This window comes from Anopheles moucheti, chromosome 3, assembly GCF_943734755.1.
Source record: "Anopheles moucheti chromosome 3, idAnoMoucSN_F20_07, whole genome shotgun sequence".
In the NCBI taxonomy this organism is placed as follows: Eukaryota; Metazoa; Arthropoda; class Insecta; order Diptera; family Culicidae; genus Anopheles; species Anopheles moucheti.
Window position 1 is genome coordinate 53,214,699 of NC_069141.1, and position 16,967 is coordinate 53,231,665.

Consider the following 16,967-nt stretch of genomic DNA (forward strand, 5'->3'; position numbering starts at 1 on the left):
GGGGCCACTGTGGACTGTGGCGCGATTTTGACGTTTACAAACGTCATAAATCAAGTTCGGGAATGACATAATCAAACTGAGTAAACAGATTAGTGATTATTTCGTGCGAGTAACAGTTCCTAGCTCTTGAAAATGTCTGATTTTTAACCGGATAAGCGTCATATGCGGGAGGTGTTGCTGTTTTTGTTTCTAGCAAAGAAAACGGCAGCCGAAGCGCATCGAGAGCTTTCGAGTGTTTACGGCGATACTGCTCTAAGCGAAACAAGGTGTCGGAATTGGTTCCGACGCTTTCGAAGCCCGTGATTTCGCCGTGGAGGATGCTCAGCGTGAAGGAAGGTCCAAAACGTTCGCCGACGAAGAATTGACGGCTTTACTGGAGGAAAATCACTGCCAAACGCAGGAAGAGCTTGCAGCCGTGCTTGGTGTAACTCGTTAGGCCATATCATCACAGCTGAATAAAAAAACGGCCAGAATTACTCATCACGCCACGACAAAGTTATTTTGCTGCATGACAATGCTCGGCCACATGTTGCCCAACCTGTGCAAAACTACCTTAATACCCTCAAATGGGATGTTTTACCGCACCCGCCATATTCACCGGATCTGGCACCATCAGATTTCCATCTGTTCCGTTCCATGGCACATGGATTGGCTGACCAGCAGTTCTCCTCCTATGAACAGATCCAGAATTGGTGGGATACCTGGATTGCGTCGAAAAACGTATCATTTTTGCGAAAAGGAATCCGCGATTTACCCGAAAGGTGGAAGAAAGTAATAAATAATAATGGCCAATATTTTGATTGACCCAATTTCTTCAAATAAAAATGACACGAGTAAAAACTCATGAAAAAACGGCTGTTATTTATTTGCGAACCTAATATATTAATTTTTTTAAACCAAAAGAGCTTTCGGAGTAGTCGTTCAATTACTCCCAGGATTACTGTTTTCGTATACGTGTGTACCTCGCGTTTTGGTTTAAACTTTATATGCCTCATAATCATAACAAATTAAATTTAGCATCAAACTTTATAATGACGGATCAGCGTTTAAAAAAAACTGTTAAACAACCCGAAGCATCCGCTGCGGTCCAAAGGCGGAATAGGCAAGCAAAGGGAGGGAGGGCCCATCCCATAGGTCAAAGCATTAAACATAACAAATTCCACTGGCACCATTCATCCGTCACCGCCATGTTTCACAAATGACGTTCGCGAAATGTTCCACTCGCTATGCAAAGGATCCCGCGAAGCCATTCGAAGCCACGATAAATTATCGTTCCGAGCCAGGCGATGACTGCGCGATGGCAGTATACGCGGACTCCAGACCGCGCTCTAGTGTGCCATTTTTCGTGCACCGTATAGCACCGATCGTTCACACAACAAGCCGCAGAAACAACAACATTGCGGAGTCACACGAAAACAAAAAATACAGACTAAACTCCGGAAACTGAAAGGCATAGCAAATAGATGTCCTGACAAGGACGACGGTTTATTCGCATTTTGTTTTTTTCGTTTTGCCGCTTCCATCTCGACACGGCGAGGGGAAAATATCGATCGTAATATTGCGACGAAACGTTACTTTGCGACCTCCATTATGCGTCTCATGGGGCCCATGCTTAAGTGGACCCACTCCGCTAATCTTCACCGCGACACACGCGTTGCTTTTTTGTTACGCTATGCGCCCGCAAACGGTGTCTGCCGGTTACCCTTTTTTTTTTGTCGGTCGCAGGCGTCAAGGCAGCCATTTGATAGAAGAATGACGTTTAAGAAAGTACTTTAAAGATCATTGTGCATGACTGTTCTCATCAGTCTCGAGACCGAGTTCTATGTGTGGTTTTCATCACCGCCGATTTTGCTTGGCTGTTTTCGACGACCTGATCGACCACACTCGGCAAGGCCAATCAACAAACTTACGAACCAAATCGAGCAACCGCAACCATGCCCGCAAACCGTCGCGACGACTGAACGCCAGGCGTTAAGTAATCGAATTTATATTTATTGCCTATAAATTGTGTTTTATTTTCTTCAGCCCATAAATTCAGCTGATTGTGGAGATAATTCTATGAGAAAGTCAGTTACGCTATATACACCTTCGTGGCCGCTATCGGTTCGCCGTTGCCCTACAACTGCCATCGCCGTACGGCCATGTTTGTTGTGCGTACACGCGAGAACAAGTTCTTCTAGCACGCTTCCCAAGCAGCAGAGCAAAAGTCGACAGCTAGCAGTTTCATCAGTATCGAATATTCATACAGCCTTAGTAGGCAATTTGTTTCAACACATCGACTGCCAATAATGTATACATTATTCAGTGCCAAGGACCGAGGACAACGTACCGTGGCGCTAGGAAGATGATGTCTCAAATCTTTCACCCAACACCAAGCTTGGATTAGAAATTATCTAATTTAAGAAACCGTGACAAAACGAGAACAAAGCACCACGTGATAGAGCGTTTATACAGCACATGGAAAAAAAAAGGATGAAAGGAGTGTTACTGTCACACGCCGCTGTCGAAGGTTTCCCAATCGGAAGCATGTCTGCACCTAAAGGCAACTGCCACCGTCGGGGGCAACATTTGACTTCCAAAACCGACGTATGGAAATTACTTAATCCGCAATGAAAATATTTGTCTGCTCATTATTCAGCCGAATCACATTTGCTTTAGCTAGCGGAATCGAGCGAAAGCGACGCGGCGGACACTTCGTGACGTCTGGTTCCGCATGCATGTATGCATTGAACATTTATTCTAATTAAATATCGTTTATTTGAGATTGCTGTGAAATAAACATGAATAACCGCACGCTGTTCTAGGACGAGTTGGCTTTTATAATCAGAAAAGTTTTTTCCATACAAATAATTGCTGAAATGTTTAACAAACCCGTAAACCCCTAGAAACATTTACATAATGCATCATCATGAAGTTGAAATTAAAACGTCACACTTTACGGTGATGTATAATGTCTAGTAATGATCAATATTTTTAATAAACCATTTTAAATTTGAAAAATTCGATACGATTCGAGATACGTAAAATTGGCATTCAATTTGTGAAACGTTGTATATGGTTTTTTATATTTAATTTGCCAAATTTCAGAAATTCAGGAAACATTATATCAAATAAATTAATCACTTTATTTTTATTTAACTTAATTAATTAAATAATTTATTAATTATTAAAATTACTTAAAACTAGCGAAATTTTACTTTAAGCATCGAAATAATCGTAGAAATATCAACTTCACTGTACAACGATATATAAACCATACTGCTATGGGAATTCGACTTACGCGAGAATTTATAATTCGCAAATTCCTCCGGCACGCACTATTTGAGTAATTCGCGAAGCTCGCAGCTCGGCATTCCGATACAACGAAATTTGAAAATGTGCTCATATCCGGACGACCGTGCCTTATTATGATTCTGAGAAGCAATTATGTAGCAGGCATGAAATAATTGATTCGTACGAAATAAATGATTCACTCACGAAGGAGAATAAAAGTTATGAATTTATGACAGTCAGCAAATACGGTAAAAAGAGCAAAATAAAAGCTGCCGTTTATAATCGCCTTCCGCGGTTCATAAATTTCAACAATAAACATGAATAAAGCCAAATATTATCTTGCAATAAATTTCATACAACAGTGTTCGCTGGTCTTCGAAAAAATAATTTTCTAAGAAATATCAAATACGCATCAAGATCAGTTCTCCGAACGCTCAACGACATCCACCTCCAGCATGTCCTTCAACAACGGCTTTAAAAAAGCGACCCTTTCCATACCGAAACCGATAAGCTTTGGCTCGGAAACCACAACATTCCGGGCACGTCTTAAGTGAATGTACACACTCGTGAAAAAAGGAGAAATAAAGGCATTCAAACAGCCAGAAATAGAAACTGCAAAAAGCCACAACGCGTAATATTTTGTGGAATAAAAAAAAACCCTCATACACCGAAACCAGCTGTGGTTTAACTTCCGAATCGTTCTTCCAAAATGTTCCCCAGGGTTCGACACTCAGAAGGTTGGCAGTTACGCGACGAGCGGTGTGTTGCTACGTGTTGCCGATACAGTTGGCCACCTACCTCTGTTACTCATGGAAGCGAAGGAATTTCAATAATTTCACAAGCTCAAACTGCTCCATACACCCACAGCTAGGACAACACAATCTCCACACTTTGCTGCCGTAAAAGAAATGCTTCAAGATGCTTCGGTTTTAATCTGAGCACCCGTAATTCCCGCACGTATAATTCCAATCCATTTTCACCGATTGCACATAAAACTTCCTGTACCACCGAGCGCGTTACCGGTTCCGGTACGACCCTTTAACCTTCCTAACACCAGGGTAGTACTCGTGCACGGTACCAAACCAGCGCGCCGAGTTAATTCCTTATCGGAAGTGTGTGGCCCATTTTTCCCGCAATTTTCCATTTCGAAACGGGCCGGAATGCTGTGTAATTTGAGGCGAACAATCGTTTGCTCTACAAAATGGCTCAATTACACATTCTCTTCTAGGGGGCTTGGGGGCTTGGGCAAAGGGGTTTCATCTCGGTACTACCTCAGCACCTCATCATCCCCCGTCCTAGCAAGAATGCAAGCACTGTACACGGTTCAATCCTCTTCTACTGAAAACTGCTCAGATTGGGTGCGCTTCTTAGTCGTAGTTCTTCAAAGTTGAAAACCCTCTGGCAAATCTTTGCGTGGTCGGTGTGCACTTCTTAAGCAGCATTGGTGGGTTTCTTTTATTTTTTCACCCGAACCAATCCCATCGAAAGGGCGAAACACGCCAGCAAAAAGGCATCGCCCAGTGCACTCGGCGTAACGGGCATTCGGACTCGACCAAACGGTTCGGTAGTGCAAAGTTACGAAAACTTCTCGACTGATGTATTTACAGAACGTAAAACTTGCTCTCACATAATTGTGTGTGACTACTAGCTCCCCCCCCCCCATTCCCATTACATTCTAAGAAATTCCGTACAGTCGGAAGAAACCGCACCACCCGTTAGCGAGCAGTTGCGAAATGGATGTCGGGAAAACTACATTCTACACATACTTCCGCTACCAGCGAAAGTCATCTTTCCCATCCCTCTCCGTGCTCCGGATGCTAAAGTCTGTGGTTGTGTGTCTTACGAGGATTTTAAGCAGCAGCAGCAGCAGCAACACACTTGAAGACTTTTGGCACGTTTACACCGACACCCGAAGCCCAAGGATCCCTCTAATGACTGGTGCAAGTCGAGAACAGCGGTGTAAGTGGGTAGCTTGAATTAACTTTTTGCACCACGGGATTTTCAGCTACGATCACTGGTCACAACTTCAAAACAAAACATTAAAAGCTTATGACTGAAAACACTAAAACAAATTGGTTCAAACTTGATAGTACCCCATCAATTACAGAGATGATTTAAAAAATAATGAAGTTTGATTGCAATGCTAACTTTTAAGTTGCCGAGCGTCTCAAAGCAGTCCATATTTAATATTAATTCAAAAGAGTAAACTTTTATTTACAGTAAGTTTCATATAATGTAAAATTATTCTAAATCTCGTTCAGAAGCTTTTTTGTTCACTGTACAAACAAAAATCTCTAGCAATCCCGTTCAGCTGCAATCGCTTCTGATTTTCTGGTCAATAAATTTGTGCAGACACATTCGTCCGCTTCGCCCCTAAGGTTAATTTGAAGCTGTCCAAACGACCATAAGAAACTTTTACATTGCTGCTTTTCTACACTGTTCACTCTTGAAACTTGGTCCTTCATTCGGGGTGGCCCGTGTGCATAGGAAGTCGTACACCAGCATCCAACTCAAACCAAGCCCGAAGAAACCATGCACAGTACGTGCAGTCGCTGGGACGTACAATTACTTTAGCACGTACGGACAATTGTACGCCAGCGATGGTGTGACCACGTGCGGTACATATAGAAAAATTCTTCAATTCCCGGACTCCAAACTTTCCCGCCGGCCAGTAAATCCACCACTCGGAGGAAGCACACGGTGCGCGGAAGTCGCGCTAACCCTTCGCACTTCCACCCAGCTAATAGCTCAACGCCACTCGGTTAAACGTCCATCACAGTGCGTCAGAGGAAAAAGTGATTTCACACATTTTTAACCCCACCCGCTAACAAACATTCAACGTCATGGTACTGGTTTGTAGAATCTTCTCCGCAAGTAACGTACCGGGGGTGGGGGTGTCTTATTTGCACAGGAGTGCTCTTGCTCCGGACAGACGGGGGGTTTCCCCGACGATCGTGCCGTTTTATCTGCGAGCTCACGCAAGCCTTCTTTTCGGTAACAGCGAACGAGATCTACATTGTTTTCGTGAAGTGGCGTCGAGATTTATAGCCCCCGCCATAGCCCGGTGTGCTAATATTTGAGCAGCTTGTTGGGAATTCCCTCCCCTAGTGAGCCAGCATCATTTCGTGTTGTTGGAGTGTTGCCAAACGAGCATAGCGAAATACCAAAAAACGATCTTTCAAGTCTTGTTTTATAGATGCTCGAAAAACTGGAAGATACAACATGATTTTTATTTTTAGATTTTGTTGTTTCATTACTGTAACCTTATATATGATAACAAATCGAACGAATAGTCCCAGAAAACTATATTTCCCTCCCATAAACCGTCCAGCATCAACAACTCGATTGATCCTAGCTGGAATTTACGCGTTTAGGATGATCTTTGCGAATCCCCTCCAAACCCATCACACATTCCAAAACAGTTGGCACAGATTTGTCTCAGCTTGCCGCTAATCCGGTGAGTTACTCGCGGTGCTCAGTCGGAACTCGCGATGCCCTCACGCACACACGACGATGTGTCGTGACGATCGCTAATCAGCACACTCGATCGACTATAGCGCGATCGTATTTTCCTCAGTAAAAGTTTGTTCGCTTCCCGGCCAAGTTGTGCCGATGCGATCGTCTGTCCAAGCGTGGTAGATAGTAGTGGCGCTACTGTTTTTGTGACTGTCTTTTCATCTTGCGGTACAGTTCCCAAGCTTATGCTGGCAAGGTCAGAAGCACTGCTCGGCGCATCATCATTCGGCCTCCACGGAGTTGGGCATCGATCCGTGTGATGCTGGAGCATCAGTGAAGTGTGCGTCGTATCGTGCATCAGATATCACGGATTGGGAATTTACGCACAGTCTCGCCGATCACACACATCAACACAACAGCAGCAAATGTGCGTGCGCGTGTGAAGGCGTCAGTAACCACACCGTAAATAACAACACAGCGTGCGAGCGTGCTCGCTTGCTGTCAAACAGCTGTCGGGGTGTTACATCCCGTAAAAGCGAGGAACCTTTAAAGCGAGATGCGATCTACGGGGCCCAATAGCATCAGGTGTTGTAAGTGTCACTGCATTAAACGTTACATACGCATTAACGAGTCCAGCTGCAGGTTGTCTTTGAGGCCAAGGTCCCGAGTGTAACGTGGAGAAGAAAAAAAAACCCATATTAATAATAGCATTGGGTGGCGTTGTTTGTCGTCATCGAAGATGAAACGTGTCCACAGGTACGCCGTAATTGGGACAAACGGAAGCAATGGTACACCGTTGCTCCAGAGCGTGCCAATTACTGGTGACACATTAGCTATTCTACCGATACCGTTTACATTGCTTCGGAATTGCTGTCATCATCGCCGCTCTCTGGCGACGCTGAATGAAGACAGGCAATGAATCAGCTCGATCTCGCAAGTACTTGCGTCACACCGTACCACATCATACACGATTCGAAACAATCAATCTCTTGCCGTTTTATGCCGCTCGCTCGCGGCTACCATACAACACAAACGATTAATATGTGCACATACGCGTTACCACGATGTTGTTCGTGACTGATGATTTTTTAATGGGCGAACTGTAAGCTTCCGATGAGAAGGGCCTATTGTAGCGCTCGACTAGCGCTAATCAATCTCTTATAAACAACTAACAACAATAACGCACTGCGCATCCAGACGGTACCATTCCAAAAACATGCCCAAAAGCTGCCCCAGTCGAAACATTGAATATTAATAAGTTCAGGTGTACCGACACCATCGAGCAGCGCTCGATGAGGCAAAGCAAACATCAACCATGAGCTGGTTTTTTTTGTAAATTTCGGGAAGCTTATGCAGATTGACGGAAACATTCTCTCAAGACAGTCAATTAAACCGTGGTCGCTAACAGGTTTTTAAACAGGTTTCTGGATGTCAATGGCACGGTTAGATATAAAACGAAGGGTACAACATTGAAGATACGTTCGATCGGTTTGTTAGGTCAATACGGCGGAGGAAGCAGTTTGTGCAATACTGTCTATTAGCTATACAGGATGTTTCGGCTGTTTAATATGTGGGTAAAATTAAATCTGATTTATTAAATTATATTATATTTTCATGAAAAGCAAATACGCTGCGATATAAATTTAATATTACCCATGGCAGACTATCGTTAGATTGAGTAATATCAATTTGAAAATCATTAAAGTTGCCTAACAAGGCTTTTGAAATTCAAATATGGTCTTTAATAGATTCTTAAACACTTTTACATTGTATCCTGCACAAAAGAAATCGAAGCAATTTGATGCCAAATGAATTGTAACCAAACGGAAATGTTCCAGATAATTTGCAAAAAAAAAAACTCAATCAAATGAAGGAGTGGATCGAGGTTTTTCTTGTTGCGAGAACAGCTATTTTGAATTGTGTTCTGAGCACTTATACCTACCCGACACTGCAACCCAAGTGAAGTTGAAACCAACAACCTTGTTACCCATAAGCTATTATGCTTGGAATGTTCTATTCGTCATTCTCGACATACTAAGCTACTGCCGAAGGCTCCCAGCCGCACCACGAGCACGTTGTTTGCGCTGGTGCGAAACAAAATACGCAAACAGATGGGTTGCATCGTATGGCAAAAAAATATACAACTCAAATGCACGAGCCCGGCGATGTCGTAGACGTCATGCTTATATTATTCTCCACCCCGTGTTTTGCGACCCACTTCCAAACGTGGGACACCGCTGATGCTCGGTGTATTGATATGTGCGCGCTACATTTCACCCGTTTCGGTTCATTGCAGATGCAGTCCTGATGCTACTGATTTCCATCGGAACGGTGCACACCTTCCGAAGGCATCATCCCCGACAACAGTCTTCGTTCGTATCACGCAATGACTTCGACTGGCATCTCGCCCGTGTAAGTACACTCACCGGTAGCGCACTGATTGGCACTAGATTGCAATGCTTACCCTGTTCTGCATCCTTCTGCTTGCAGGAAGTTTTCCAGCATGAGAACTCGAACGTCGTGTTTTCACCGTTCTCCATCAAACTTTTGCTCACGCTGCTCTATGAGGCAGCCGAGCCTGGATCTACCACTCACACCGAACTCGAAACGGCACTGTGCGATCCAGATCTGAACCGAACGCGTGCCTTCTACACCCAGTTCCTGGACGCATCTGCGGTACGCTAGATCGATAAAATGGCCACCTTTTTATAGCGCTTGATTCATTATTTTTTATTTCTTCCCTGCAGCAAACGAACGGTGACTATGAGTTCGATATTGGGACGAAGGTGTTTCTGGACAAAGCGCACGGGAAGCTTCCGCAAGCGTACACGGATCTGCTTGAGCGAACGTACCGCACGTCGGTGGACCGAGTGACGTTCAACGGCACAAAAGCTACCACCGACCAGATAAACACCTGGTGCGAAAAGGTGACCCGTGGCCGAATCACGGAACTAGTAACCGAAGGTAAGATGATGTCTACAAGCCGCCAGGCATCGTGTCACTATCGTCAACGGTGACGGATACAATTTCCTGAGATGCGGATGTGTTAGCATTATTAGCCGATAAACAACGACTTTTTTTCTGCCTCCGTTTGACACAGACACGCTTCAGGATGCACAGCTAATCCTGGCAAACGTGCTGTTCCTGAAAGCATCCTGGAAGAACTCGTTCCCCGACGACCAAACGCACAATCGAACGTTCCACGTCACCGACGGCAATCCAGTGACAACCGAGTTCATGCACCAGATGGATCTGTACGATTATGTCGACCATGAAAAGCTCGGTGCGGAAGTGCTACGGCTACCGTACAAAGGACGCCAGTTCAGCATGAACATGGTACTGCCCCACAGGAATGTGTCCCTCGCGGCTCTTACCAGCTCCCTCACACCCGCCATGCTCGACTCGATAGCGCAAACGTTTGTGCGCGAAGAGGTAACCGTGATGATACCAAAGTTTCGATTCAACTATGGCACGCTGCTCAACGAGGCCATCCAGAGCGTAGGTTAAAGGTTCCAGCAGCCGTAAACCGTACGGGAAATAAGTTTCCAATCTCATGCAATCTTCTTTCTTGAAATCACTTTTAACAGCTGGGAATACGCGACGTTTTCACGCGCAATGCAACACTTCCACTGCTTTCCCCTGCCGCCGATGACCCAACGGCACACAACGGCACCAGCAAAAACAACCTTCAGGTGTCGAAGATACTGCAAAAAGCGGGAATCGAAATCAACGAAAAAGGAACGCTTGCCTTCGCTGCCACAGGTACGTCGTGAAAGCTTCCCGACCGGGAATGTTTTTCGAAGTTTTTAGACAAGAAAACATCGCATCTCGAGTGATCTTGCTGATAACGTGTTGACCCTCTCGGGAGTCAACCCTGGCAGCTGTACAATCGATCCCCTTTTTTTACTTGTTTGTCTTCCCATTCCTTATCATAAGAAACAAAAAACTTCTAACTTTGCCATTCGGTTCGCCATGTAAGAATGAGGCAAACAAGCGAAACCCCTCATCGAAAGCCCATGACCGTGATGATAACGGGTATCTCTTTTTTTCGTCCTGCTTTTGAACAGAAATTCAGCTAGTCAACAAATTTGGTTACGATGGTGATCCAATCGTATTCGAAGCGAACCGACCATTTTTGTTCTACATACTCGACGAGGAAACCAATGCGCTGCTGTTCGTGGGAAAGGTGATGGATCCATCGCACGGTACGCCCTAGCCCTAGGGCGCGTTGTACAAAATAGCTACCAGCAAGTACATCCAGAGAGAAAACGAGATTTATGCGGCTGAGATGCTTCTGACAAGCAAACCCATATCGAAGCCACAGCCCCGATGTGCGTAAAGTTCAAGCAGTTGATCCGAGGATAGCAAGATACATCCGGAAACGGAAACAAACAACTAATTATTCTTTGTGTAAGCGAATGCAACAGAGCGTGTAGGTTTTAACTAAACACTAGCAGCCAATTTCCATTGCCGAGACGACGCGACACGACTGAAGAGAGAAATAGCCACAAATAGCCGTATAAAACAACCTGTCTCCCGCAGCCGAGCCAGGCACCAATAGTTTTAATTGCCACCATGAGCTTGGGAAGAGTAACACAAAAATTCCTAGTTCCTTTATCGTGTAAGTTTGATAAGAAAAATAAACTATCCACCTTGCATATGACAACAAACAACGCAAAATCCCCATAGTTGGAGCTTTGACCAGTGGGGTGGACGTTGCTGGGGGTTTCCATCCATCGAATCAAATCACTGATAGTGGGTAGCTATTTCTTGGAAAGCAATCAGAAAGAAATGAGGACAACGATTAAAGTATACAATTCTCACTCATTACCCTTTCGTAGAATGATGTACTAAAACTTAAACAAGTATCATTACCCGTCGTAATAGAAGCGAAATCTCATTTTACAGCTGAATGCTCTCTTTACAATGTTTCAAAAATGTAATAAAACTCTTTTATTTAAGTTAAAACTATAACACACCAGTGAACGAGCTATTAGACTTTTCGATTTATTCCAAGCAAGACTCTCAACGTTCGTAATGATTAGCATCAACAAATCAACGCTCCCACTCACTCACCCTCACGGAAATCTTTCGTTCGCTACGCAGAATATTCTCACTCAAACATTCATTCGACAAAGACTCTCATGGATGAACACTCCGATCGTCTTTGCGCTCCATCTACGGCACCTCACCCCATATCAGTACACGTTGGCTGATCGTTCGAGCTGGACGAAAATGGGAATCTTCCACGGCGGACGGTGGACAGTGCTATGTTGTGTGTTTGCGTGTATGTTTTACCCAATCAGCTGTTGTTCCTAATAGATACAAGACTCAAGAGTGCTATTTAACTAACGTTCCAACTCTCTACTTCTCACAAATCAAGTAACCATCGCTGCAACTCCCAGGAAATTCCTTCAAAATCGCTTCAGCGTCGACTACCAACCATTCGATGGCCCTTGGAATGATGATTTCGACTGGGGCGTAATAAAGGTTTGCTCGCTGCATTAGTAACGGTGCGATAGATTTGATCGTTTCTCTTGTTCGCTTGTAGGAGGTACTACATAAAGCTCCAGGCAATGCAGTGATATCGCCGCTCTCCGTTAAAGCACTGCTGGCGCTGTTGTACGAAGGAAGCGCGAGCAGCTCTGTGACAGAGCGGGAACTTCTACAAGCGCTCAGTGGTGAAAATGGTCAAACCGTGCCCAAACTACAAAGTGATCTGCTGCAGTACAAAGCACAACAACGAAATCTGATCATCACCGATCGTGTGTACCACGACGTCTCGGTGACGATCATGCAAAAGTTTCACAGCATTATTGCGGCCCGCTACGGTGCTACAGCGGAAGAGATCAACTTCCAGGACAATGTGGCCGCGGCAGCGCAAATCAACGAGTGGATCGCCCAAAATACACGCGGAAACATTCAAAACATCATTAAACCAGACATGCTTCAGGATGCGTTGATAATGTTGATCAATACAATCTACTTCAAAGGTTCGTGGGCAATTCCATTCCCAACAAATGCCACCGTGGACAGGAAGTTTTACCCCGGAAGGATATCCACAGCAAGCCGATTCGAAGCTCAAACAACTCCCTTCATGAAGCAGCGCGAACGCATCTTCTACTACAAATACTCGGACCAGTTAAATGCCCAATTTCTTCGACTGCCGTACGATAGTAACCAATTGTCCATGATAGTCGTGTTGCCAGATGAGCAGCACTCGTTGGGTCAGTTGATTTCGCGTCTCACACCACAATCGGTGCATCAAACACTGGCGGATATGACCGAAGAAGAGGTGGAGATAGAGCTGCCGCGGTTCAACATCACCTACTCGGGCTCCATGCGAGAGTGTCTTCAGCAACTAGGCATCTCGCGCGTATTTACCGATCAAGCCGAACTACCATTGATATCACGCGGCCGTAGCACACCACTGAAGGTTAGTACGATACTGCAGAAGAGCTGCATTCTTGTGGACGAGCAAGGCACGGAGGCGTCGGCGGCTACTGAGGGAACGCTAGTGTTTACGATTCTCAACCAACCGATCAAGTTCATTGCCAACCGGCCGTTCCTCTTCCTGATCTACGACGAAGGCAAGGGCAACTGGCTGTTTGCCGGCAAGGTAGAAGATCCTCAACACTGAAGAGGTGAGACTGCGAAACCCCGTTTCTGCTATTAAAACGCATTGTACACTCAAATTCAATCAATAAACAATGTGTTTTTGTCACGTAAGCTTCACTAAGGCACGTTTTCTTCAGAAAAAAAAACCATGCCATGAACAAAAGTCGTAAGATCACTCTAAACTTTCTTTTCGTGTACCGTGTTAATCAAACTCCAATAGCCTGATAATGCCCTATGAAATTCAAAATTCGTTCTTTTTCTCGTTCCGTTCTTCATATTTGCATTCAACATTGTTGATGGATGATTTCGATGCCGCTCCTGTCCTAGTTTGAGTGCGTACTGGCTTTCACACACTCATCCGAAACCGGTTTATCAGCACGATGCGAACCTGAACTGCGATCGCGTTCGTGCCGATCGGAGGTGGAGATCACTCACGAGGCAAAGTGGGATGGATCTCGCGCATAGATGACCAGAACCATTTTGTCCGTTTTGTAGTTCGGTCGTTAGTGTGGTATCCGCTCGGTTGTGTTCAACCATGAATAAGTTTAGCGTTGTGATATTGTGTTGTAAGTGAACTTCTTCTGGGGTTGCTACCCTTACTTTTCAAATTTTAATGTGTGCAGGATCGTTAGACGTTTTATAAAAACAAGTTTAATCGTAGATTCCCAATTAACTTCCTCAGTATACACATTCTCAGGCGAAGAAAGCCGTTTGAAACAACGAAACCCCTGTCCAGTTTGAAAATGAAACAGTGCAATTGATTTTTATGAAAACCTTAAGTAACAAAATCGCGTTTACCAATGGGTAGAATCTACAGATAAGAACCTAGCTAGCCTGCAGGAATAGCCCGAAGGTACGCTGTTTACGTGACCCACACCAACCGAAGGTCGTCATGATCGATGGCATATATTTTTGATTGTGACTCCTCGCACACATACTCTCGCGATCATGTAGATTCTGCTCCTGACCTTTTTGACACGTCTCCTCGAGGAACCTGTTTCTTCCCTACCACTTACGGGAAGTCCCTGTCCATGGAAGAAGTAAACTCATCATGCGCTCATCATGATCAAGTTCTTGAAGATAGATCAGTTTGGCAATACTATTGGCTCATAGCTCTCTATCGAGCTTCACAAAGATCGTGGATCATATTACAGAAGAGCAGTATGTAACGAACGGTGTTAAGTGTTGGAAACTGGTCACACAAGTTTGGTGCCGGTTCGGCATTCAAATTTGACACTTGGTCGCGGTGCCAACGACATGCATAATGTATAGATGCGTGGTGCGTTCGCTCGCTACGAAGATGCGTCCGCCTATCGCTGCTGCTTGCAGCCGTGTGTGCGTGAGAGCGTACCGATGGGAATTCCCCAGTCGCGTACAACAATCATTCTGATAATACCGGTATTTCCCAGCTAGGTTCGTTGTGGCTATTGCCACTAACGATCGGTCGCATTTCAGCATCGACACTGACACTGGAGCGGAGAGCAAGAAGTTGAAATGGTGTAGGACACATCAGAGAATAGGCAATAGTTAAGAAACAAATTACCAATTGATTATTTTAGTGGTTATCTCAGCACACCTCACAGAACAGTGCCTTTAGGCAAAACTACTTCAGCCCATACTTAACGATGTAGACATTTACGACTATGTTTATTAAATTTTTTTATTGTTTTCCTTATACAGTTGGCGCACTTTTAATTTTTGACGTAACAGCCCAACATGATGTACACGGCCCATTTCAAGGCCAACGCCAAAACGAATTCGACCTGAAGTTCGTCAAGGTAAGATATTTCATTATCTCACAATTCCAAATGCTGTTAGTTAACTGACATTCAATTTCCAAATGGTCCATTTTAGGAAGTCTTCAAAAACCATAACTCCAACATTGTCCTCTCGCCCTTTTCGGTCAAAATCCTGCTCACCCTTATCTACGAGGCGTCCGACACTAGCTTCGGAGAATCCGTATCCAACACCAAACGCGAACTTAGCACCGTTATTCACAATGATAACATTGAGCAGACGCGCGGTTACTACAAGCAGCTGCTCGAATCTGCCCAGCAGGATAACAAGGACTTTGATCTGAACATTGCCACCAACTTCTTCGTCGACGATTTCATTGAGGTGATCAACAAGTACCAACAAATCGCGAATACACACTACCATGCGATGCTCGAGAAGGTGTCCTACTCCAACCCGTCGCAAGCGGCGACCATCATCAACAACTGGGTGGCACGAAACACCAACAACCGTCTAAAGGAAATTGTGACGCCGGACAGTGTAGAAGGTGCCGTTATTACGCTGGTCAACGTCATTTACTTTAAGGGTCTGTGGACGTATCCATTCCCGGAGGTGGTGAACAATGTCAAGCCATTCTATGGTTCGACCGGCAAGCCCACCAACGCGCAGTACATGGAACAAAACGGACAGTTCTACTATGACAATTCGGCCGATCTCGGAGCGCAGATTCTCCGTTTGCCGTACCGTGGCGATAAACTGGCGATGTACTTCATCCTCCCGAACGCGGAAAACTCCATCAATAAGGTGCTGGAACGCATCAACAGTGGTTCGTTGCATCAGGCGCTCTGGTACATGGAGGAAAACGAGGTGAACGTGACCATCCCCAAGTTTAAGTTCGACTTTAGCGAGCAGCTAAACGAGCCACTGCAACAGGTGATTTTTCCCCCGCTTTAAACAACATAATTTGCTAAATGTCTTCTATTCAATTTTGTTAGATTGGAATTCGTGAAATCTTCTCCCAGAACGCTTCCTTACCGCTACTGGCACGTGGCCGTGGAGCCCGCGATGAGGTGCGAGTTTCTCGAATCTTCCAGAAGGCCGGCATCACCATTAATGAGCTTGGCAGTGAGGCGTATGCCGCTACAGGTAGCTTTTCAGACCATACAGAGCTTTAAGGATTTTTGCTAATTTTTGCTATTTTTCCGATTCTTTGTCTATTCCAGAGATTCAGCTGGTCAACAAGTTCGGTGGCGATGGTGTCCAAATCTTTACAGCCAATCGGCCATTCATTTTCTTCATTGAGGATGAAACCCTCGGTACAATGTTGTTCGCCGGAAAGATTGAAAATCCCGTCTTTTGATGTGATGGATGCAACGATGTACGATGATCGCGTTAAGCGTTCAAAAAAAAAAACCATTCGTTTCTATGTAACCGATCGTTTTAATAATAGTGTCGTCAATAATAAAAGCTGTCTGTAATGATTTGTGGATCACAGATAAAATTCGTTCGTTTCTAATTTCTTTTTTTCAAGAACTATTTGGAACTATTTTTGATTTAAAAATTCATATTTGATTGGTCACAGTCATTGTTTACTGAACACAAGTTGAACATTTTGCACATTTACAATTCTACAGATAAAACATTAATTATTGTTATAAAACTCGGCTAAAAAGGTTATTAAATTTATCTATTGTTTTGAAACGCAACATAGGAATTCTAACCCGAACGAAAACATCTCCAAAAACATGTAGTGTAAACTCTCATCTTATAAATAATATTCGCTTCAATGCACTTCCCAAACGCATAATAAATTATGCGCTTCAATATCCTTCCTCGCTAACTACCAACGGGTGCATTAGGATTCCCTGCAGCCCTGGTTGTTTTCT

At 44.5% G+C, this 16,967-nt stretch overlaps 2 protein-coding genes across 2 annotated transcripts; both read left to right on the forward strand.

Annotated features, from left to right (window-relative positions):
* The first annotated feature begins 6,882 nt into the window (after positions 1-6,882).
* Positions 6,883-13,486, forward strand: LOC128302833 (uncharacterized). The gene is made up of 10 exons (XM_053039681.1): positions 6,883-7,319; positions 9,026-9,141; positions 9,220-9,405; positions 9,477-9,693; positions 9,830-10,227; positions 10,317-10,491; positions 10,797-10,944; positions 11,775-12,016; positions 12,113-12,219; positions 12,281-13,486. Exons 1-10 carry the CDS (start codon positions 7,286-7,288, stop codon positions 13,367-13,369), a joined length of 2,712 nt encoding a protein of 903 aa, XP_052895641.1. The 5' UTR covers positions 6,883-7,285; the 3' UTR covers positions 13,370-13,486.
* Positions 13,487-14,990: 1,504 nt separating this feature from the next.
* Positions 14,991-16,565, forward strand: LOC128302834 (serine protease inhibitor 2). Its single transcript, XM_053039682.1, has 4 exons — positions 14,991-15,125; positions 15,202-16,014; positions 16,077-16,227; positions 16,305-16,565. The coding sequence occupies exons 1-4, from the start codon at positions 14,991-14,993 to the stop codon at positions 16,439-16,441; spliced, it is 1,236 nt and encodes a 411-aa protein (XP_052895642.1). The 3' UTR covers positions 16,442-16,565.
* Positions 16,566-16,967: the final 402 nt, after the last annotated feature.